Below are 23,565 nucleotides of genomic sequence, written 5' to 3'. Positions count from 1 at the left end.
AGGTGAGGACAAGGGGAACCCTGTTGTGGTTCTGAGGGAGGGGAAGGGCTGAGAGTAGAGATGCGGGAAATAGAACAGACACGGTCGAGGGCCATGTTAACCACGGCGGAGGGAAAAGGAAGACATGTCAGAGGCACTAGTGTGGAAGGTGGCGTCGTCAGAGCACATGTGACGGAGATGGAGAAACTGGGAGAATGGAATGGAGTCCTTACAGGATGCAGGGTGGGAGCAATCCCTGCTCTTCTTCGAAATAGTGCCATGGGCTCTTCTATGTCCACTTGAGAGGACAGACGGGGCCTCTGACAGTGCAGCACTCCCTCAGCACAGCACTGGGAGTGTCAGCCTAGATTTAGTTTTTGTGCTCGAGTCCCTGGAGTGGGACTTTAGCCCACAACCTTCTGACTCAGAGCTGAGTGCGTGACCCACTGAGCCACGGCTGACACCTGGAGAGCGGAGATGGTGCAATTGCTTTAAATGAAACTCCAAACTGATTCCCAGGCAATTGCTTGAACCCGTGACCTCCTGACTCAGGCGAGAGTGCTGCCCACTGAGCGACAGCTGACGCATCAGACAGACCTCACCAATCTGGTTTACACGGCTGCCCGTGAGACTGGGCACTTTATTGCTTCGCGTATTACACCACTGAGCTCTCCGATTATTGAATATTAAAATACTTGTTTCTAACCTGAGCTTTTATTTTTGCCTTGCAGGTAGAAGATGCCATGCTAATGTTTGATAAGACAACTAACAGGCATAGAGGTAAGTGAGAGCTCCCAGCACAAAGCCCCAATTGTTGGTACGGCGAACCCAGAACTCCTCTTGTATTGCAGCAGGGTGGGGGGATGCTGAGTACTCCAGTGTTACTTGTGTATGGGGAGAATATCAATTAGGTTAGGACAGTGTGAACCCATTTAATGTCGAGGATCACGGCTGCAACGGAACTGTTTGCTTAACATCAGTATTCCACACACTGTCAGCCCCGGTGTTCATTACTTGGCTCAAACCTTGCTGGAGAGATTTTTAGGGCATTAGGATGATGGGTGGTTCAGTGAGGCTAAAGAAGTGGGTGGGAGATGGTGCCCTGAATTAGCTTCGGTAGATTGGATGCCAACTGGAGAGGCGAGGTAGTGGCAGACTAGCGCAAGTTCAAGTCCAGAGGCCACCTCCTATAATGGCAATCTGGACGGTTGAGAGATAATTAAGTCGGATGTTAGCGGAAAATATAATTCAAAATATTATACACGTTAAAACCATCCTAATGTCGTCGGTTCCCAGAAGTTCATTTTCAGACTGCTGAAGGGCAGTATTGGTGCTGCTGTATTGAAACTGGTACCTGTCTCTGGACCAGGATCGGCCACACCAATCCTGGTCCAGCTCGGGTGTCTGCATTGTGCCACATCCAGGGACCTGTTGACAAAGGATTCCACCTTTTGATTGTGCTGTCTTATTTGGTTAAACATACCACACTTGGAGTGCAGTGAACCGTTCTCAGTCTCCGTATTAGGCCACACCTGGAGTACTGCGTACAGTTTTGGTCTCCGTATTTAAGGAAGGATATACTTGCATTGGAGGCTGTTCAGAGAAGGTTCACTCGGTTGATTCCGGAGATGAGGGGGTTGACTTATGAGGATAGGTTGAGTAGGTTGGGCCTCTACACATTGGAGTTCAGAAGAATGAGAGATGATCTTATCGAAACATATAAGATAATGAGGGGGCTCGACAAGGTGGATGCAGAGAGAATATTTGCACTCATAGGGAAACTAAAACTAGGGGACATAGTCTCAGAATAAGGGGTCGCCCATTTAAAACTGAGATGAGAAGAAACTTCTTCTGAGGGTTGTAAATCTGTGGAATTCTCTGCCCCAGAGAGCTGTGGAGGCTGGGTCATTGAATATATTTACGGTGGAGATAGACAGATTTTTGAGCGATAAGGGAGTAAAGGATTATGGGGAACAGGCAGGGAAGTGGAGCTGAGTCCATGATCAGATCAGTCATGATCTTATAAAATGGCGGAGCAGGCTCGAGGGGTCAAATGGCCTACTCCTGCTCCTATTTCTTATGTTCTTATTATAAAAAGAATATCGAGACACTGGACAATGTGCAAAAAAGCCAGATTTATAAGAATGATACCAGAACTGAGAGAAGGAAAGACTGAACAGCCTGGCGCTCTTCTCTCTAGAAAAGAGAAGGCCTGACCTGGGTTGACCTGATGGATGTCTTTAAGATTATCAAAGCGTTCGATTGGGTAGACGTGGAGAAGATGTTTCCACTTTTGGGGAAAGTCCAAATTTAGGGGCCATAAATATTAGAGATTTGCTAATAAATCCCGTCAGGAATTCAGGAGAAACTTCTTTACCCAGAGAGTGGTGAGAATGTGGAGCTCGCTACCACAGGGTAGTAGTTGAGGGCGAATAGTATCGATGGATTTAAGGGGAGGTTGGATAAACACATGCGGGAGAGAGGAATAGAGGGATATGGTGATGGGATGAGATGAAGTAGGGTGGGAGGAGGCTCGTGTGGAGCATAAACACCGGCACGGAGCTGGTGGGCCGAATGGCCTGTTTCTGAGCTGTATCATTCGACGATATAACTGGTCAAACTAAGCATCGAGCCTCGGTGTGCTGGCAATACAGGCCTGCTGCTGCACGTGCTCAGGTAGGGCAGGTAGGCTGCACTGTTAGTGTCAATGGGTTCAAAATACAACTAGATGCCTTTCTGAAGAGAGAAGAGATTGGGGAATATGGTTGAGTAGGTGGGGATGGGATCAATTTGAAAGGGATGCTCTTGTTGGGTCAAATATTCTTTCTCCTCGTTTAAAAAAAAATCTGTGCCCTCGTACCCGTCCGCTTGTGTGACACCGAGAATGAAACGGGATTTGAACTGAGTTTGAGCCTTTCAACTAGAGTAGCTGTTGTCCTGGCCGGTGGTTGACCAATCAGAAATGCGAGTGCCTCGGTGAGGGCGTGACTGGGAAAGGTCAGAGAGTTCGATTGGCTGATCGAGACCCTGGGGTGCGGTCAGGGTGTCTCACTTTTTTTTTACGGCAAGATCTTAAGAATATCAAATATCGGGTCACGGGTCGGCAAGGCGTATCGAAGGATATGGAGCCAAGGCGGGCAACTGGAGTTGAGGTGCACATCATGCCTGATCGAATCGAATGGAGGAGCAGGCACGGAGGGCTGAAGACCTCCCCCTGATCCTAATGCTATTGTCTAGGTCGTGGCCGTTTAAAATCGTGACTCAGGGACAAGTGACACACTATTCTCTAGAGTCTAGAAGAATGAGAGGTGATTTCATTGAAACATACAAAATTCTTACTGGGCTTGACAGGGTAGATGCAGGGAGGATGTTTCCCCCTGGCTGGGGTGTCTAGAACCAGGGGTCACAGTCTCAGAATAAGGGGTCGGCCATTTAGGACTGAGATGAGGAGGAATTTCTTCACTCGGAAGAGGGTGGTGAATCTTTGGAATTCTCTACCCCAGAGGGCTGTGGAGGCTCAGTCATTGAATATATCTAAGACAGAGATCGATAGATAGAAGGGAATCAGGTGATATGGGGATAGTGCAGGAAAGTGGAGTTGAGGTCGCAGATCAGCCATGATCTCATTGAATGGCGGAGCAGGCTCGAGGGGCCGATTGACCTACTCCTGCTCCTAATTCTTATGTTCTTATATTGAGAAGACTTCACGAGACACCATTTTGGCAATGATTGGAAGTCCCTCCTGTTACTGCTGCCCTGTAACTGTGGCTGTGGGATAGGGATCTTCCCACAGTAGCATTTCGGTGGACATTCTGACGGTGGGTCAGTGATTGATTAACCGGGACCCCCTGGCCTGGCCCAGCTCACCTCAACCTGAGGTGCGCTTGCTTCCATTCCCCACCCATCCCCTCCCCCACCTCCTAGAAACCCACGTGGCTTACGCAGGGACATGAGTACTTTGTGCATCTGCCTGCATTGCAGTTAAAGAAAGAAAGACTTGCATTTATATAGCGTCTTTCATGTCCACCGGACGTCTCTCAGCGCTTTACAGCCAATTAAATACTTTTGAAGTGTAGTCACTGTTGTAATGTAGGAAACACAGCAAGTTCCCACAAACAGCAATGTGATGATGACCAGATAATCTGTTGTTTGTTATGTTGATTGAGGGACACCGGGGATAACTCCCCTGCTCTTCTTCGAAATAGTGCCGTGGGATCTTTTACGTCCACCTGAGAGAGCAGACGGGGCCTCGGTTTAACGTCTCATCTGAAAGACGGCACCTCCGACAGTGCGGCACTCCCTCAGCACTGCACTGGGAGTGTCAGTTAAAAGGTTTGGCAACTTGAAGTACCTATTTGGAAGAAGCGCCTTGCTCCTTTTTGAAGGTATTTTCCTCTCCCGTCCCTTCCTCCTCTCTCCCTGTCACGTGCTACCTGGAGATGAGGTTGACCGATTTGCTGGCGCTTGCCAAAACTGCCACCCCTTTCAAAATATGGTCCTCACTGCAACGCCTCATCACAGCAGCTTGGGTGGAATCGGGAACTTGCTGTGTGGGGGGGAGGGGAGGGAGGAGAATCATGTCGGGTATATCGAAAAATAAAATGGTTTGAGGCATTGAGAAAACATATGGGACCAGAGAGGACGGTGAAAACAGCGGAATCCTCTGAGGGCTTTACCTTGCTTAACTCCTGATAGAAGGCCAAGGAATTTATCATCTATTCAACATTCAGCCTTGCGCTGGCCTCAAGGAAAGGTTTTATTTTGCAAGGGAGCAATGTTGCCAACATTTCGCCCCACCATTCCCCCACCCCCCCCAGAAATTTACAGTTCTGTATCTTTCCCTATTCTCCCCCACTCCCCCATCCCGGAGGAGGGGAAATCCTGTAGTTATCTCCATGAAACATTGACAGGCCCAACCCTACTCCTAAAGTTCAGCTGCACCTCTTAAACCTCCCTGATGCTCCCGGGATGCCTAGCTTTCTGGGGATGCTTCTTCAATCAGCTCGCCCACCCCAAGAATTGAAACAATTCATCCAGAGTGTTTGAGCAATGGGTACCGGGGAGACACAAAACCCTGCAGCACCTCGCTCGTGACCCACAACCTCCTCGCTCGTGACCCCCCACCTCCTCGCTCGTGACCCACCACCACCTCGCTCGTGACCCCCCACCTCCTCGCTCGTGACCCACCACCTCCTCGCTCGTGACCCACCACCTCCTCGCTCGTGACCCCCCACCTCCTCGCTCGTGACCCACCACCTCCTCGCTCGTGACCCACCACCTCCTCGCTCGTGACCCACCACCTCCTCGCTCGTGACCCCCCACCTCCTCGCTCGTGACCCCCCACCTCCTCGCTCGTGACCCCCCACCTCCTCGCTCGTGACCCCCCACCACCTCGCTCGTGACCCACAACCTCCTCGCTCGTGACCCACCACCACCTCGCTCGTGACCCACCACCACCTCGCTCGTGACCCACAACCTCCTCGCTCGTGACCCACCACCTCCTCGCTCGTGACCCCCCACCTCCTCGCTCGTGACCCACCACCTCCTCGCTCGTGACCCCCCACCTCCTCGCTCGTGACCCCCCACCTCCTCGCTCGTGACCCCCCACCTCCTCGCTCGTGACCCCCCACCTCCTCGCTCGTGACCCCCCACCTCCTCGCTCGTGACCCACCACCACCTCGCTCGTGACCCACCACCACCTCGCTCGTGACCCCCCACCTCCTCGCTCGTGACCCACCACCTCCTCGCTCGTGACCCACCACCTCCTCGCTCGTGACCCCCCACCACCTCGCTCGTGACCCACCACCACCTCGCTCGTGACCCCCCACCTCCTCGCTCGTGACCCACCACCTCCTCGCTCGTGACCCACCACCTCCTCGCTCGTGACCCACCACCTCCTCGCTCGTGACCCACCACCTCCTCGCTCGTGACCCACCACCTCCTCGCTCGTGACCCACCACCTCCTCGCTCGTGACCCACCACCTCCTCGCTCGTGACCCACCACCTCCTCGCTCGTGACCCCCCACCTCCTCGCTCGTGACCCACCACCTCCTCGCTCGTGACCCACCACCTCCTCGCTCGTGACCCACCACCTCCTCGCTCGTGACCCACCACCTCCGGACTGGACACCTGTGACCGACCTACGACACAATTCGAAATCTGTGTCTACCTGAGATCCCGACTACGTGAGCGAACTATGTGTCTGGAGGGAAGCTGTGAGCTGTATAATACCAATGGTGCCAGGTCTGTCACCCGAGGTGGGAACAAATCGAGGTATTGAATTAAAAGAATTGCATTCGCACCACATTTAAGTGGATAATTTCTTCCCTGGAGTGTGCAAGTCCCAGTGGATTAAATAATCCCGTTTACAACAATAGTGGAGGCACGAGAACCCCACCTCTCACAACTCCTCCGCGCACTCGAATGACTTGACTCGGCCCAGCAGCCCCCCCCCTCGCAGTCAGAGGATCAGAGCAAGTCTCTCGCCAGAGCTCTGGGTGCAGAAAAACCATGGTTATGGGCCCATAACACCGTTTATACTTTAGAGTTTATCATATATTCTCTCTCTCGCTCTCCCTCCCTTTTTTGGTTGCTGTTTAATGAAACAAAAAGTGCTGTGAGTTATCCTCCACGAGGAATGCAGTGTAGTTGAGCCGCTCAGACTGAAGGAATCAAGTGGCAGTAATTTGGTGCTAATATCTGTTTAGTCGCAAGAGCTAACTGAAGTGGTGAGCCTGGGAATTATGTGGGGCAATCTGGTATTTTTAAAAAAAAAACCTTGCAAAGCTTGATAATGATGCCAGGTTTATGTGGGCAGTGCGTGATGTATTTTTCCTAAGTCTATATTAATTAGGTTAAAAGGGAATGAGCTATTGCCTGGGTTAAAAAATAAAGCCGCAACCCATATTCCTAATGTTTAAAAATGAGAAACAGAAGGGCAGCATTATCCCACTGTAATCTGCTTACTTACGTAAATTGCTTCAAATACAAATAGCCGGGTTATCGCGGGTGACCGAATGATACGAGTTCAACTCAGCCCTGGTGTAATGTAGAAAGACTAACATTTGTGTAGCGCCTTTCACGACCACTGGAGCGCTTTATAGTCAGCAAAGAACTTTTTTTGGAATGTTGTCACCTGTTGTAATGTGGGAAACGCGACAGCCAGCTTGCGCCCAGCAAGCTCCCACAGACAACGATGTGATAATGACCCGATAATCTGTTTTATTGATGTAAGTCGAGGGAGAAATATTGGCCCCAGGACACGGGGGAGAGCTCTCCTGCTCTTCTGCAGAATAGTGGCCGTGGACCTTTTAAGTCCAGCTGAGAGAGAGCAGACGGGGCCTTGGCTTAACGTCTCAATCCGAGAGACGGCTCAAAGATGGGGGCTTTCTTCAGTGCAAATGCGGATTGATTGCAAAGCGTATTTGCTTATTCAAGAGTTTCAAATAGGATTAATGACAGATTTAAATGGTGGGTTGACTGCAATTAAACCCAAGGGGGACTTATTGGGGTTTGAAGCAGTATTTTATAGTCTCTTGAACACTCTTAGTTCAATTTAACTCTCTTTATTCAGTAAATCTCAATCAGCCATGTGCAGTTAAAATGGCGTTTCTCATACAGCCAGTCTCTCTCAATACAGAATCCAGGACACTGCCTCCTAGCTAGAGGCACTATACATTTTATTGTTACAGAAGCCACGATCGTCTGACTAAGAGGTGTGACCACTGTACCAAGGCTGACACCTAAAAAATCCCCATTGCTATTAAATACACAAATCACTAAAAGTAGCAACACAGGTTAACGAGGCCATGAACAAAGGCAAACCAGGCACTAGGGTTTATTTCTAGAGGGATAGAGTTGAAAAGTAGGGAAGTTATGCTAAACCTGTATCGAACCTTGGTTAGACCACACTTGGAGTACTGCATATTATGGAGTACGCCGTATTATAAAAAGAATATAGAGGCACTGGAGAGGGTGCAGAGAAGATTTACAAGGATGATGCCAGAAATGTGACGGTATACATATCCGGGAAGGATGAACAGGCTGGGTCTCTTTTCTCTTGAAAAAAGAAGGCTGAGGGGTGATCTAATAGAGGTCTTTAAAATTATGAAAGATTTTGATAGAGTGGATACAGAGTGTGTGTTTCCACATGTGGGGAAGAGCATAACTAGAGGCCATCAATATAAGATAGCCACCAAGAAATCCAATAGAGAATTCAGGGGAAACTTCTTTACCCAGAGAGCGGTGAGAATGTGGAACTCGCTCCCACAGGGAGTGGTTGAAGTGAATAGTATCGATGCATTTAAGGGGAGACTGGATGAGCATATGAGGGAGAAGGGAATAGAGGGTTATGCGGATAGATTTAGATGAGGAAAGACGGGAGGAGGCTCGAGTGGAGCATAAACGGCAGCATGGACTGGTTGGGCCGAATGGCCTGTTTCTGTGGTGTATATCCTGTGTAATCCTATGTTTAGCTCCTGCAGAAGAGCCATTAGCTTCAGTAATCGGCTGCTTTAATACACTGGGGCTCCTTTGCCGTGATCCCCCAGAACCTAGAGTTGACAGAGACTGATTGCTAACGTTAGTCGACAACTCCATCGCTAGCAGATCTCCAGTGCCGTTGCTCAAAGCGAGTGGGAAGCTCATATTGAAATGTGACAGGAAGTAAGCGTGACATATGCCAGATTTAAAAAAATCTTTTAATGTGCTACATTTGCTTCCAGGATGGACCTCTGTGCAGTCACTAACAGAAACAGCGTGTTACAAACCAGCGCTGACAATTCAGATGATTGAAATGTAGATTGGAGATGGCATTGCATTTAAACAATATAGTTTATTTTTAGAATAACATTTGATAGCACAGAAGCAGAACAGGCTGAAATAATTTCACTCTCCATTTTACAAAGGAACGCCTCACTTTGCGCACAGCAGCAGGCTATAATCAGCACGCTATTATTAAACATAGTCCTCTCGCACATTTGTTCCTAGCACAGTCGGGGGCACCTACTGGCAGCTTGTCACGGAGGGCCATGCAATCAGTTGTTGGGGATGTCATAGCGGCGCATTTGGTGGGTCCAAGTCAGCATGGATTTGTGAAAGGGAGATCATGCTTGACAAATCTTCTGGAGTTTTTTGAGGATGTTTCCAGTGGAGTGGACAGGGGAGAACCAGTTGATGTGGTATATTTGGACTTTCAGGGGGCTTTCGGCTGGGTCCCACACAAGAGATTGGTGTGCAGAGTTGGAGCACATGGGATTGGGGGTAGTGTGCTGACGTGGATTGAGAGCTGGTTGGCGGACAAGAAGCAAAGAGTAGGAGTAAACGGGTACTTTTCAGAATGGCGGGCAGTGACTAGTGGGGTGCCGCAGGGTTCTGTGCTGGGGCCCCAGCTGTTTACACTGTATATTAATGATTTGGACGAGGGGATTGAATGTGGTATCTCCAAGTTTGCGGATGCCGCTGGGTTGGGTGACGCTGTGAGCTGCGAGGAGGATGCTATGAGGCTGCAGAGTGACTTGGACAGGTTAGGTGAGTGGGCAAATGCATGGCAGATGAAGTATAATGTGGATAAATGTGAGGTTATCCACTTTGGTGGTAAAAACAGAGAGACAGACTATTATCTGAATGGTGACAGATTAGGAAAAGGGGAGGTGCAACGAGACCTGGGTGTCATGGTACATCAGTCATTGAAGGTTGGCATGCAGGTACAGCAGGCGGTTAAGAAAGCAAATAACATGTTGGCCTTCATAGCGAGGGGATTTGAGTACAGAGGCAGGGAGGTGTTACTACAGTTGTACAGGGCCTTGGTGAGGCCACACCTGGAGTATTGTGTACAGTTTTGGTCTCCTAACTTGAGGAAGGACATTCTTGCTATTGAGGGAGTGCAGCGAAGGTTCACCAGACTGATTCCTGGGATGGTGGGACTGACATATCAAGAAAGACTGGATCAACTGGGCTTGTATTCACTGGAGTTCAGAAGAATGAGAGGGGATCTCATAGAAACGTTTAAAATTCTGACAGGTTTAGACAGGTTAGATGCAGGAAGAATGTTCCCAATGTTGGGGAAGTCCAGAACCAGGGGTCACAGTCTAAGGATAAGGAGTAAGCCATTTAGGACCGAGATGAGGAGAAACTTCTTCACCCAGAGAGTGGTGAACCTGTGGAATTCTCTACCACAGAAAGTTGTTGAGGCCAATTCACTAAATATATTCAAAAAGGAGTTAGATGAAGTCCTTACTACGAGGGAGATCAAGGGGTATGGTGAGAAAACAGGAATGGGGTACTGAAGTTGCATGTTCAGCCATGAACTCATTGAATGGCGGTGCAGGCTCGAAGGGCCGAATGGCCTACTCCTGCAACTATTTTCTATGTTTCTATCCCGTATGGATTCATTCTCATAGGCAGTCCCTCGAAACGAGGATGACTTGCTTCCACGCCGAAAAAGGGTGAGTTTCACAGGTGTTTCTATGAAGGACCTAATATTCCAGATCCCGAACTACATCCTGAAGGGTGGAAGATGCCTGTGCCTGGATTTTTTTAATGTGTGGTGGCCGTTGCACACCAACCACCACACAGGCTTGACAGAGCTAGGTCTTGGGCCAGAGGCAAGGATTAACCAGGACGACTGGAGACCAGCTCTGCTGCACGGACCCAGTGCGCGCACATATTGCAGGGTGGGCTGGGCCCGTGCTGCCCCCTGAGCCCTCGACTCTTCTGGGCCCCGAATTCACGCCTCTCCTGGGCCCCGGTCACTTCCCTCTACGAACTCTTGCCGCTCCTTCGCCCCGTCTCTTGCCTCGCTGCTTTGCCCTGACAAGAATCCAACCCTCCGTATTGTGACGGAAAGAAGAAACCAGAAGAGACACCTTTTCATCGGAAGAAGCAGCGAGTAAGCCAGTGAAATCGATACCCAAGAGGAGCAATCTGGCCAGGCAGTGGTGGACCAGCAACAAGACGCAGCCCCATCATTGATTTCACACTCACAGCTCAGATACTGACACTGCGCGTATCTTGGAGGATATCTCGTATGGATTGGTGTGCATGCGGTTACTGGACTAAATGGAGTGTCGGGTCAGCCTGCCTCCTGGTGCAGGGAAACTGAGGAAAAGTTACGAGTGAAAGAAGTGAGATTCAAAAAAAATTATCAATACCACCACCTCCCCAAAACCTTTCCGATACCAGATTCAGGACCAGAATGTGGCCCAAAAAGGCCAGCTGATTTTAAGGAGCATTTAAAAAAAAGAAAGACTTGGATTTGTATAGTGCTTTTCACGACCACCGGACTTCTCAAAGCGCTTAACAGCCAATGAAGTACTATTTGAAGTGTAGTCACTGTTGTAATGCAGGAAACGCGGCAGTCAATTTGCGCAAAACAAGCTCCAACACACAGCAATGTGCTAAAGACCAAGATAATCTGTTTTTGTTATGTTGATTGAGGGATAAATATTGGCCCCAGGACACCGGGAATAACTCAAGCAGAAAAGCAAAATACTGCGGATGCTCAAAGTGCATTACAGCCAATGAAGTACTTTTGGGATCTTTTATGTCCACCTGGGAGAGCAGACAGGGCCTCGGTTTACCGTCTCATCCAAAAGACGGCACCTCTGACAGTGCAGCGCTCCCTCAGCACTGCACTGGGAGTGTCGGCCTAGATTATTTTGTGAAGTCCCTGGAGTGGGACTTGAACCCACAACCTTCTGACTCCAGGGCGATCTTGCTACCCACTGAGCCACGGCTGACGAAGGAGGAGAGCGAGGTGGAGAGGCTTAGGGAGGGAATTCCGCAGATTGGGGCCTTGGTAACTGAAGGCCAATATGAACAATTCGGCAGGTCCATTGGGTGAGAAGATCTACTATGCTGTGCGGGTAGGGGCACACCACCTGCGAATTCCGTGGATGAACCAGGCATGTAACTCCTGCACGTCTTGCCTGGTACACTGATGCGTCGCCTTCTCATTCCCGTGTCGCCTTTCCCTGGTGCTGCTGTTTCTCACGGTGCTGTGGACTCACTTAGACCACCCTTGGAGTACTCTGTACAGTTCTCGGTCTCCTTATTATGGAAAGGATAGAGAGACACTGGAGAAGGTGCAAAATATGATTCAACAAGGATGAAATGAGAACTGAGAGGTTATAACTGTCAGGAAAGGCTGAACAGACTGGGACTCGTTGCTCTAGAAAGGAGAAGGTGAGGGCGATTGTAATGTACGCACCAGTGAGCATGCTCAGAGGCTTGGGGAGCTGGTGCACTGTGAGTGGCTTAGCCAGGTCACGTGATGTTCACAAGACTCAATAAAACTCCAGTTAATTGAGTTCAGGTTCTCCACGCTGAGGCGCGCAGTTGTGAACCTGGTGGATGAACTGGTGGGTTCAGTTTGATTGTTAAACCTTCGCTAATAAACCAGCCAGTTCTTTACAGCCACTGTGTAGCCTTGAATTCTTAAGCGAAGAACCCACGCAGCAAATACACTACAGTGATCTGATAGAAGTCTTTAAAATGATGAAAGGTGGTTTAATAGGACAGACATAGAGAAGATTTTTCCGCTTGTGGAGGAGTTCAAAACTAGGGGTCATGAATGGAAGATAGTCATTGAGGCTTTGAAGGTATCCTTGAAACGTTTCCTTTGCTCACCTGGGGGGATCACTTGCCGTGCAGGAGTTCCGAGTAGAGCGCTTGCTTTGGGAGTCTTGTGTTGGGCATGCAAACAATGTGGCCTGCCCAACGGAGCTGGTCGAGTGTGGTCAGTGCTTCGATGCTGGGGATGTTGGCCTGATCGAGAACATCCCCACCGGCACCTGGGAATCCCTGGCCAAAGACCGCCCTAAGTGGAGGAAGAGCATCCGGGAGGGTGCTGAGCACCTCGAGTCTCGTTGCTGAGAGCGTGCAGAAAGCAAGCGCAGGCAGCGGAAGGAGTGTGCGGCAAACCAGCTCCACCCACCCCTTCCCCCGACGAATGTCTGTCCCACCTGTAACAGGGTCTGTGGCTCTCCTATCGGACTGTTCAGCCATCAAAGAACTCACTTTGGGAGTGGAAGCAAGTCCTCCTCGATTCCGAGGGACTGCCTCTGATGATCGAGTTCCGTGAGGCTCACGTTTGCAGTCGGCTCTAATGCTGAACATGTGGCAGTAGATTGATCCGTGCAGGGCCAGTGACAGAAAACAGCACATTTACAAACCAGGCCTGACAATACAGATGATCTAAATGTAGATGAGCAATTGTTTTGCATTTAAATAATAAAAGTTTATTTTTAGATAGTGCAGCAGCCCGGGATGAAAGAATTGGCAGAAATCATTTTAATATGTCTGGCAGAAACACTCGCTTTCAACACGATGGCAAGATTATAATCGTTTCTTTTTTTTTTCGAAATGAAAATGTACTTTATTGCTATTGAATATAAAGTTACAAATTAAATAGAATAGTGGGCCAGAAGACCCAAAGCTGTTTCTGTCAAATTATGTGTTTGCTGAAATGTTCGCTTGCTATTATTCACAGCTTCAGAACAGATTCCTTGGTGCTAAATTTAGAATTGCTCCCTCTTTATCAGTTTGAAGGAAGACTGTTATTTGCAGCATAAGTGAGGCCTACAAATAGAACCTTACATTTCAAAGTGTGAGAATTTTTTTTAAACTCGTGTGACAAGCTTCCCTTTTTTTTTGAAAATAAAAGAGCTTTTTTTTGCTCCTGAAGGCATCGATTCCTTCTTGAGGGTTCTGGGCAGCAGCAGCAAACTGATTGAAAGAAAGTCTTCGATTTATATCGTGACCACCTGATTCTCTCAAAAGCGCTTTACAGCCACTGAAGTACTTTTGGAGTGTAGTCACTGTTGTAATGTGGGAAACGCGGCAGCCAATTTGCGCACAGCAAGCTCCCACAAACAGCAATGTAATAATGACCCAGATAGTCTGTTTTAGTGATGTTGATTGAGGCATAAATATTGGCCCAGGGACACCGGGGAAAACTCCCCTGCTCTTCGAAATGGTGCCATGGGATCTTTTACATCCACCTGAGAGAGCAGACGGGGCCTCGGTTTAACGTCTCATCCAAAAGACAGCACCTCCGACAGTACAGCGCGCCCTCAGCACTGCACTGGGGGCATCAGCCTGGATTTTTATGCTGAATCAGGGGCGAGAGTGCTACCCACTGATGTCCCAATCCCCAGCCTCAGAAGCCCACCATTGCCACCTCCACAGTCCCCCCTTCCCCCCCCCCCCCCCCGAATGGTCCATTCACCAATAGCGAAAGCCTCCATTTTGTGTCCAAGAAGGCAAAATGTTTCCTGAGCAGCCAGATTGGGGACCGCTTATGCTGCAGTGCACTGGGAATGTCAGCCTAGATTTTTGTGCTCAAGTGTCTGGAGTGGGACTTGAACCCACGACCTTCTGACTCAGAGGCGAGAGTGCTGCCCACTGAGCATTTTCTTTTGAAGTGAGGAGCTGAATTTACACATCAGGAAACACACTGCAAAGTTGCCAAGAAAAATGCAATTATTTGACCCTTAATAAAAATGCATGAAATTCCTGTTGACCCCTACATGTTGTGACTGGTCGAACCAAGTATACAGCTCTCAAACCGTCAGCGCTCTGGCTCGCTGCAGAATCCCAGAGCTAATTTAAAGCAAAGGAGAACGCGACTTTATTGACAGAAGAGGGGAATTATTCCAGCGACCTTTTCAAGTGGCCCAAAGCACTGTTTATACAGCACCAGTGAATCCAGCTGCTGGCCTCTCAGCCCTGTTAAAGATAACGCAGAGTAGCTGTTAGACTCTCCGCACTTAAAGGGAGCACTGCACCATTAAGTATCATGGAACTATTTTGTTTAACGTTGATACTCCACACCCCAATCCCCGTCAAGGGAAGGCACTTGCTTCAGTGACGGGACCCGCACAATGAGGGCTTCAAGTCAACGTTAGTGGAAGTAGTCCTTGCCCCTGGTCTGGCCGTCACGGGACTCCCGTCCCACCACGATTTGCTTGATTCCGAGGGGCCAAGCGAGCCACCCACTTGTGAAGCGGCCGTTATTGGCAACGAGGGGCGGGCAGTAAGTGCAGCCTTGCCCGCAATGTTCCTGCGAAAAAATAAATGTACCGGGCTGCGTGGCGCATTCAGATTTCAGCGCACGTGCGGTTTTTCCATTGATGAGCCGCTGCGCAGGACCTCCAGAACACGGTGCAACCGTGCAACTTAACGGAACATGGCTTGCCAGTGTCCCCTGCTATATGCAGCAGTCTGGCCAGGGAGGCAGCATGGGCAACAAGTTCAGGAGGGCAGTGACTGATATTGGACAGAGAAAGCGATTGAGGGACATGAGAGAGAGAGAGAGAGAGAGTAGTGAGTGGGAATTTTTGGACTTTGGGATGGACCAGATGGATCACATCCTGTCTTGTACACTGAGGGGGAGCTGTGCTGGGACACTGGACATTTTTGGAAATAGAGTAGTGATAACTGACTCGACCTCTGAGATAACTTTGGATACTGCCTGATATGTTCATCATTGTCGCTCTTCAGTCCCGCTAACAGCTCAGTTCCGCTTCTGTCGGTCACTGATTTCCAATCTCTCAGATTCTTTATGTCCCTCTGATTCCATGATCCAGATGCTGCTGTTTGATCAGCCATTCGGGGGTGCACGAGAGCGACACGAGGGGTGGAACCCCCTGATTTACTTCATTGCTTTTCTCCTCTTGTGGGAATGAGTCCCGAACTCACTCAACCATCCCTTTGCCCCCTCAACTTAATGGTTGCAATTGGGAACTTGGGATGGGCGTAATTGTAAAGGCCAGTGCTCAGGCACACTGAACACTGAGGGGGAACTGTGCTGGGACACTGAGGGGGAACTGTGCTGGGACACTGAGGGGGAACTGTGCTGGGACACTGAGGGGGAACTGTGCTGGGACACTGAGGGGGAACTGTGCTGGGACACTGAGGGGGAACTGTGCTGGGACACTGAGGGGGAACTGTGCTGGGACACTGGACATTTTTGGAAATAGAGTAATGATAACTGACTCGACCTCTGAGATAACTTTGGATACTGCCTGATATGTTCATCATTGTCGCTCTTCAGTCCCGCTAACAGCTCAGTTCCGCTTCTGTCGGTCACTGATTTCCAATCTCTCAGATTCTTTATGTCCCTCTGATTCCATGATCCAGATGCTGCTGTTTGATCAGCCATTCGGGGGTGCACGAGAGCGACACGAGGGGTGGAACCCCCTGATTTACTTCATTGCTTTTCTCCTCTTGTGGGAATGAGTCCCGAACTCACTCAACCATCCCTCTGCCCCCTCAACTTAATGGTTGCAATTGGGAACTTGGGATGGGCGTAATTGTAAAGGCCAGTGCTCAGGCACACTGAACACTGAGGGGGAACTGTGCTGGGACACTGAGGGGGACCTGTGCTGGGACACTGAGGGGGAACTGTGCTGGGACACTGAGGGAGAACTGTGCTGGGACACTGAACACTGAGTGGGAACTGTGCTGGGACTCTGAGGGGGAACTGTGCTGGGGCACTGGACATTTCAAGCTAGAATACCAGCAGCCCACACTTGATCCCTGTGTCCCCAGTGCTCCAGCTGCCTTTTAGTTTTTACCCGTATGATCTCACAGGCTCCCTAGTCTTTCCCACATCGTCTCCTTTCCCATTGCACTCGTTGCTGGGTATCTATGGAGTTTGTGTGTGTTCCCTCCAGGGGCGCACTGGCCATTTAATCCAACCCAAATATCCACAAACAAAAGGCTAATAGGAACAAGAGTAGGCCATTCGGCCCCTCGAGCCTGCTCGGCCATTCAGTGAGATCACGGCTGATCTGCGACCTAACTCCATTTACCCGCCTTTGCCCCATATCCATTAATACCTTTGGTTAACAATAAGTCTTTTCAATCTCTGATTTAACATTAACAATTGACCCAGCATCCACTGCCGTTTGCGGAAGAGAGTTCCAAACCCCGACCACCCTTTGCGTGCAAGAAGTGCTTTTGATGAATATTTGATGCCGAGAGTCCCATTAGTACTGCTAACAGCCCATCACAGAACATCGCTCCTTCGAGTGCGCTGTTAAGACTTGCATTGAGACTTCTCCAGTTTGTATCCTCACACAATGGCCCCCATTCATGGGCTGCCTTGCGTGTTGTTACGCCTCGCTGTTTTATCAACCTCACTCGATTGTTGTCGTGGCATTTGGCTTTTTTGCTGTGATTAGTAATTTTACAATCGGCCAGATGTAAATGTTGTGACGTCACTGATGGTCCTGTGCACTACGGGACTCAACAATTCATTGAAAGACCTGGGTTTTTGGAGTTATGCAATGATACGGCATAGGGGGATAGAGTATAAAAGCAGAAAAGTCCTGCTACAACTGTACAGGGTATTGGTGAGGCCACACCTGGAGTACTGCGTACAGTTTTGGTCTCCGTATTTAAGGAAGGATATACTTGCATTGGAGGCTGTTCAGAGAAGGTTCACTAGGTTGATTCCGGAGATGAGGGGGTTGACTTATGAAGATAGGTTGAGTAGGTTGGGCCTATACACATTGGAGTTCAGAAGAATGAGAGGTGATCTTATCGAAACATATAAGATAATGAGGGGGCTCGACAAGGTGGATGCAGAGAGGCTATTTCCACTCATGGGGGAAACTAAAACTAGGGGACATAGTCTCGGAATAAGAGGCCGCCCATTTAAAACTGAGATGAGGAGAAATTTCTTCTGAGGGTTGTAAATCTGTGGAATTTTCTGTCCCAGAGAGCTGTGGAGGCTGGGTCATTGAATGTATTTAAGGTGGAGATAGACAGATTTTTGAGGGATAAGGGAATAAAGGGTTACGGGGTGCGGGCAGCAAAGTGGAGCTGAGTCCATGGTCAGATCAGCCATGATCTTATTGAATGACGGAGCAGGCTCGAGAGGCCAGTTGGCCTACTCCTGCTCCTATTTCTTATGTGGAAGGAAGCCATTCGGCCCATCGCGACTCTGCCAGCTTATTGGTAGACCTATCAAGTTAGTCCCACTCCTCCTAACTCTCTAAATCTTTCCTTTTTGAAGTATTTATCCAATTCCCTTGTGAGCTCTGATTCCTCAGCGTGGTTTGCCGATGGCCATGAATGAAGGCTTGTTGTCGCCCAACTGCTTTGATATGATGGGGTAGATGGAGGGAAACTATTTCCTCTGCTGGGAGAGTCCAGAACAAGGGGGCGGGGGGAGCATAACCTTAAAATTAAAGCTGGGTTGTTCAGGGCTGATGTCAGGGGGAAGCAATTCTTCACACAATGGTTATTGGGAATCTGCAACTCTCATCCCCCAAAAGCTATTGAGGCCAGGGGGTGGGGGGTGGGGGGGTGAGTCAATTGAAAATGTCAAACCTGAGATGGCTAGATTTTTGTTAGGAAGGTGTATTAAGGGTTAGGGAACCAAGGTGGGTAGATGGAGTTCAGATACCGATCAGTCACGATCTAATTGAATGACGGAACAGGCTCGAGATGCTGAATGGCCTCCTCCTGTTCCCATTGGCTCATGTCGATACCTATTTAACTTTGTGAAAAGAAACTCTGCAGCGTTCCCCGAGGTGAAATCAAAGGTATTTGTTTGAAGAACGATCTGAAAACATTTTGAAACCATAAACAGCCTGAAATGTTTGATTGCCTGCCATTGTCCGGCACAGTGCCCAACGATGCTCACTCGAGCGGGAGAGATTAGAGCAGGACCTGCCGCATTCATGACTTTATATTGGGGAGGGGGTGCTGTGTTGTGGCGTGAAGCGCACTAATCAGTGGACCGACCCTCCCGCCGCTCGGGGAAATGATCAGTTCGCTCCTCAAGCTGCCGCTCTTGGCCATGTTATGGCTGTTCTGCAGAAGAAATGGGAGCAGGAGTCGGCCATTCGGCCCCTCGAGCCTGCTCCGCCATTCAATAAGATCCTGGCTGATCTGATCATGGACTCGCCTCCACTTCCCCGCTCGCTCCCCATATAACCCCTTATCCCCTTATCGCTCAAAAATCTGTCGATCTCCGCCTTAAATATATTCAATGACCCAGCCTCCACAGCTCTCTGGGACAGAGAATTCCACAGATTCACCACCCCTCTGAGAGAAGAAATTCCTCCTCATCTCAGTTCCAAATGGGCAATCCCTTATTCTGAGATTATGTTGCCTAGTTTTAGATTCCCCCACGAGCGGAAACATTCTCTCTGCATCCACCTTGTCGAGCCCCCCCCCCCCCCACCTGTTTTTTATGTGTTATACGTTCTCACCATCGTTTGCTGCACGTTGGATTGTCTCAGATCCTGGCGTTCATTGTTAGGCGTGTTTATGAGCATGGTTCCAGGAAATGACTTGCTCCTCTGGCAATACGGACTAGAGGTCTGTACGCTTTCAAGATCTTGGTCTCAGTTATCACATATCGGTAAATTTAAATGAGGCTTGTTTTTCCAGAAGTTTGGAGGGGCAGCAGAATTTTCCAGGTGCAGCCACTGCAGGTGAGCATGGCAGGCATCCAGAGAGTTAACGATTGCAATACAACCAGTTACACACAGTTTAAAAAAGACTTGCATTTATATAGCGCCTTTCACGACCACCGGATGCCCCAAAACGCTTTACAGCCAATGTTGTAATGTGGGAATCGCGGCAGCCAATTTGCGCACAGCAAGCTCCCACAAACAGCAATGTGATAATGACCAGATCATCTGTTTTTTTTTTTTACTGATGTTGGTTGAGGAATAAATATTGGCCAGGACACCGGGGAGAACTCCCCTGCTCTTCTGCAATGGGATCTTTTACATTCACCCGAGAGAGCAGACAGGGCCTCGGTTTAACGTCTCATCTGAAGGACGGCACCTCCGACAGTGCAGCACTCCCTCAGCAATGCACTGCACGGGGGGTGTCAGCCTGGATTTATGTGCTCAAGTCTCTGGAGTGGGACTTGAACCCACGACCTTCTGACCCAGAGGCGAGGGTTCTGCCCACTGAGCCACAGCTGACACAGGGAACAAAATGGACTTTATCCCCCAAATCTTTGGCGTGCTCGACGACCACGTGTTGAAACTCTCTGTCCTTGGCTCCTGCCCTATGCTTTCCCCTTAAGACAATACTTTATATGCCCACCCACCCAACGCTATGCAGTGTCTACTGTCAGCCAATCACTGACACCGGAGCCTATTTAACCCATATATCGGCGTGTTTCCATTTTGTTCCTACCTGACTCTTTTCAGCAGTTTTCCAGCAGACCTGACTTACAACACACTGCAGTAAGTCAGCTTCGGATTACACCACTACCCCGATAGCTGGCTCTCTTTGAGGAGATCACAAGGTGCATGCCAATGAGGAAGACCATTTTAGCTCAACCATATGGAAAAGCCTACAGACTCCCCTCCTCCAGCTGTCCTTCTGATGACCTTTTGGCCTTCACTGCCATAGCCCAGAGTCTATTCCAAGTCTTAATCACGCTTTGCATGAAGAAGGAATTACCAGCAACAACTTGCATTTATATAGCACCTTTCATGTAGTAAAACGTCCCAAGGCGCGTCACAGGAGCGCTATCAAACACAATTTGCTACTGAACCACATAAGGAGATATTAGGGCAGGAGCTTGGTCAAAGAGGTAGGTTTTAAGGAGCATCTTAAAGGAGGATAGAGAGGTTTAGGGAGGGAGTTCCAGAGCTTAGGGCCGAGGCAACAGAAGGCACGGCCACCGATGGTGGAGCGATGAAACCCAGGGATACGGAACAGGCCAGAATTGGAGGGCACAGAGATCTCGGAGGGTTGTGGGGCTGGAGGAATTTGCGGCATCCGTCCTAAGTTTGCCGTCCACAAGTTCAAATCTGTCGACCCCTGTGTCCTACTTTCTCGACTTGCTGTAAAGCAAAGTGTTCCCGATGCACCCTTTCTACTCCATTCCCTGTCTCGTCGACTAGGCGCCCCCAGTCTTTGGCCATGCAGCCATCCCTGGCACAACTTACCACCCCAGTTGCAAACTGGCAGCTGGAGAGGGCTGGCAGCAGTTGGCCGACGAAAGGAAGCAGATTAAATAAGAAAAGAAAATACGGAATACTTGCCTTTAATGGCCGAGGCATAGAATAAAAGAGCAAGGAGGTTATGCTTGAACTGTATAAAACACTGGTTAGGCCACAGCTGGAGTACTGCGTGCAGTTCTGGTCACCACATTACAGGAAAGGTGTGATTGCATGAGAGAGGGTACAGAGGAGATTTACGAGGCTGTTGCCAGGACTGGAGAATTTTAGCTATGAGGAAAGATTGGATAGGCTGGGATTGTTTTCTTTGGAACAGGGGAGGCTGAGAGGAGATTTAATTGAGGTGTATAAAAATTATGAGGGGCCTAGATAGAATGGATAGGAAGGACCCATTTCCCTTAGCAGAGGGGTCAACAATCAGGGGGCATAGATTTAAAGTAATTGGTAAAAGGTTTAGAGGGGATTTGAGGGGAAATTTCTTCACCCAGAGGGTGGTGGGGGTCTGGAACTCACTGCCTGAAAGGGTGGCAGAGGCAGAAACCCTCACCACATTTAAAAAGTATTTGGATGTGCACCTGAAGTGCCGTAACCTACAGGGTTACGGACCGAGAGCTGGAAAGTGGGATTAGGCTGGATGGCTCTATCGGCCGGCGCGGACACGATGGGCCGAACTGGCCTCCTTCCGTGCTGTAAATTGCTACGATTCTATGAAAAAACTACGGTGTCTCTGTGACGCAGAAGAAGAAAAGCTTGTGTACATTTTTGGAAGAAAGGCTAACTTAACTGATAGATGCCAGGCCCACTGTAATAAACTGCTTCTCCTCTCTAGGTCCAGCTAGTTAATCATTACATCGACTTAACTAACTGGGTAAATATATTGCTCACTAATCGTAAAAGGAATGCACAGTTGAATCGCGGGTATCCATCCTCCATCCCGGCTTGTTGGTAAGGGCAACTGTGCATGTCCGACTGCTTGATGCGCAGCCAATGGCGTCGCACCCTGGGGAGCGCATCGGGACAGAATGCAACGGCCACACAGGTCAGTGAAAGGTTGTCCTCGGACTATCTTACACATTCACTATAACAAATAAAAGCCAGCCTCAAAGTTAACTTCACATCGGTCAGGCTCTTGCAAGGAGGTGGAGTCTCCCAAGTTGGCCGCCGTATCTTGCTGCAGCTACCTGCCCTGCCCTTTCTGAAGTGTTGCCTCGTTACGGCGGCTGGGCTGGGTGAAGGAGGTTGCCATTCTGGACCCTAGCGGGAAAGGACCTGTGCCTTATCACAGTAGGGCACAGCACACCCCCCCGCCACGCCACGCCCATTCACTCAGTCATACAAAACCGATGGGCAGGAAAAGAAAGAAAGACTTGCATTTATATAGCACCTTTCATGGCCACTGGACGCCTCAAAGCGCTTTACAGCCAATGAAGTACTTTTGCAGTGCAGTCACTGTTGTATTGTGGGAAACGCAGCAACCAAATTTGCGCACAGCAAGCTCCCGCGTACAGCAATGTGATAATGACCAGATAATTTATTTTAGGGATGTTGATTGAGGGATAAAGTGCTGTTGGGATCTTTTACCTCCACCCGAGAGGGCAGACGGGGCCTCGGTTTAACGTCTCATCCGAATGACGGCACCTCCGACAGTGCAGCACTCCCTCAGCACTGCACTGGGAGTGTCGGCCTAGATTTATGTGCTCAAGTCCCCGGAGTGGGATTACGAACCCACAACCTTCCGACTGAAGAGGCGAGGGTGCTGCCCACTGAGCCACGGCTGGCACTGTACGACTCTGCATTGTGGCAATCCGCCTCTCGGAAACCGATCCAGCCGAGCAGTGGGTTAACTCCAGCCACATATGCTGGCCTCTTTCTGGCAGTACATTGTTTCAGGAGGGGGGCCACTGGAGCGTTGCAGCACACAGGGCTGTTGTGGATGAAAGAAAACATATATCTAAATGGAGATTGAAAAATTCATGGGATAGATCTCATTACCGCTGCACTTAGCGGCAAAATCAAAGGTTTGTTTTTTTCTCCGGAACCTCTGGCTCAGTCAGGTGTATAAATTGACGTGTTTGGCAAAGCACTGTGGGTAGGCGAGCAGTGATCCAGTTGGCTGACTGAGCGAACGGCAGCTGTGCCAGGTAGCGGGGGGGTCAGCTGTTGGAGGCGACTTTCCTCTGTGTGTGTGTGTGTGTGTGTGTGTGTGTGTGTGTGCGCGCGCGTGAGTGCAGGAATGGGTTTGATAAATAATTAATTAGTGGTAATAACCAGCTGCTCACGGGATCACGTGGCAAGGAACAAGGCTCCCAGAGGGCGCAGGCTTGAGAGAGGGAAGGGCAGAGAAGCATTGATCAACAGGACGTGTTGAGGAGCAGGAGAAAAATGACCTTTTAATTTTGTTCCCCCACACCCCCTCCTCCAATCTTTGTTTTTTTTTATCAATGGGGAAAACCGCAGCAAGTGATTTAATGCCTCACGAGAACATTTCTTGGTGACCATGCTTTGGGATTTGGATCACTGCAACACAGCTGGGAGAAATTTACTGCAAATAGCTCTCACAAGAAGAAAAATATTGAAGGGACTATGTAACGGAGCTGGATAATGTAAGGCAGCAATTTTTTTTTAAGTGTCAGCTGTGGCTTAG

The 23,565-nt window shown here is 49.4% G+C and overlaps 1 protein-coding gene across 1 annotated transcript in view; it reads left to right on the top strand.

Annotated features, from left to right (window-relative positions):
* Positions 1–23,565, top strand: part of msi2b (musashi RNA-binding protein 2b) — a 621,264-nt gene that overhangs the window by 310,783 nt on the left and 286,916 nt on the right. Inside the window, exons 7-8 of the mRNA XM_070856987.1 lie at positions 711–759; positions 23,063–23,080. Of these exons, the coding sequence (XP_070713088.1) occupies positions 711–759; positions 23,063–23,080 (67 nt within the window). The remainder of the gene's footprint in view (positions 1–710; positions 760–23,062; positions 23,081–23,565) is intronic.

Source organism: Pristiophorus japonicus, chromosome 16, assembly GCF_044704955.1.
Source record: "Pristiophorus japonicus isolate sPriJap1 chromosome 16, sPriJap1.hap1, whole genome shotgun sequence".
NCBI lineage: Eukaryota > Metazoa > Chordata > Chondrichthyes > Pristiophoridae > Pristiophorus > Pristiophorus japonicus.
Note: the sequence above shows the minus strand (reverse complement) of the source record. Positions and strands in the feature narration are given on the sequence as shown.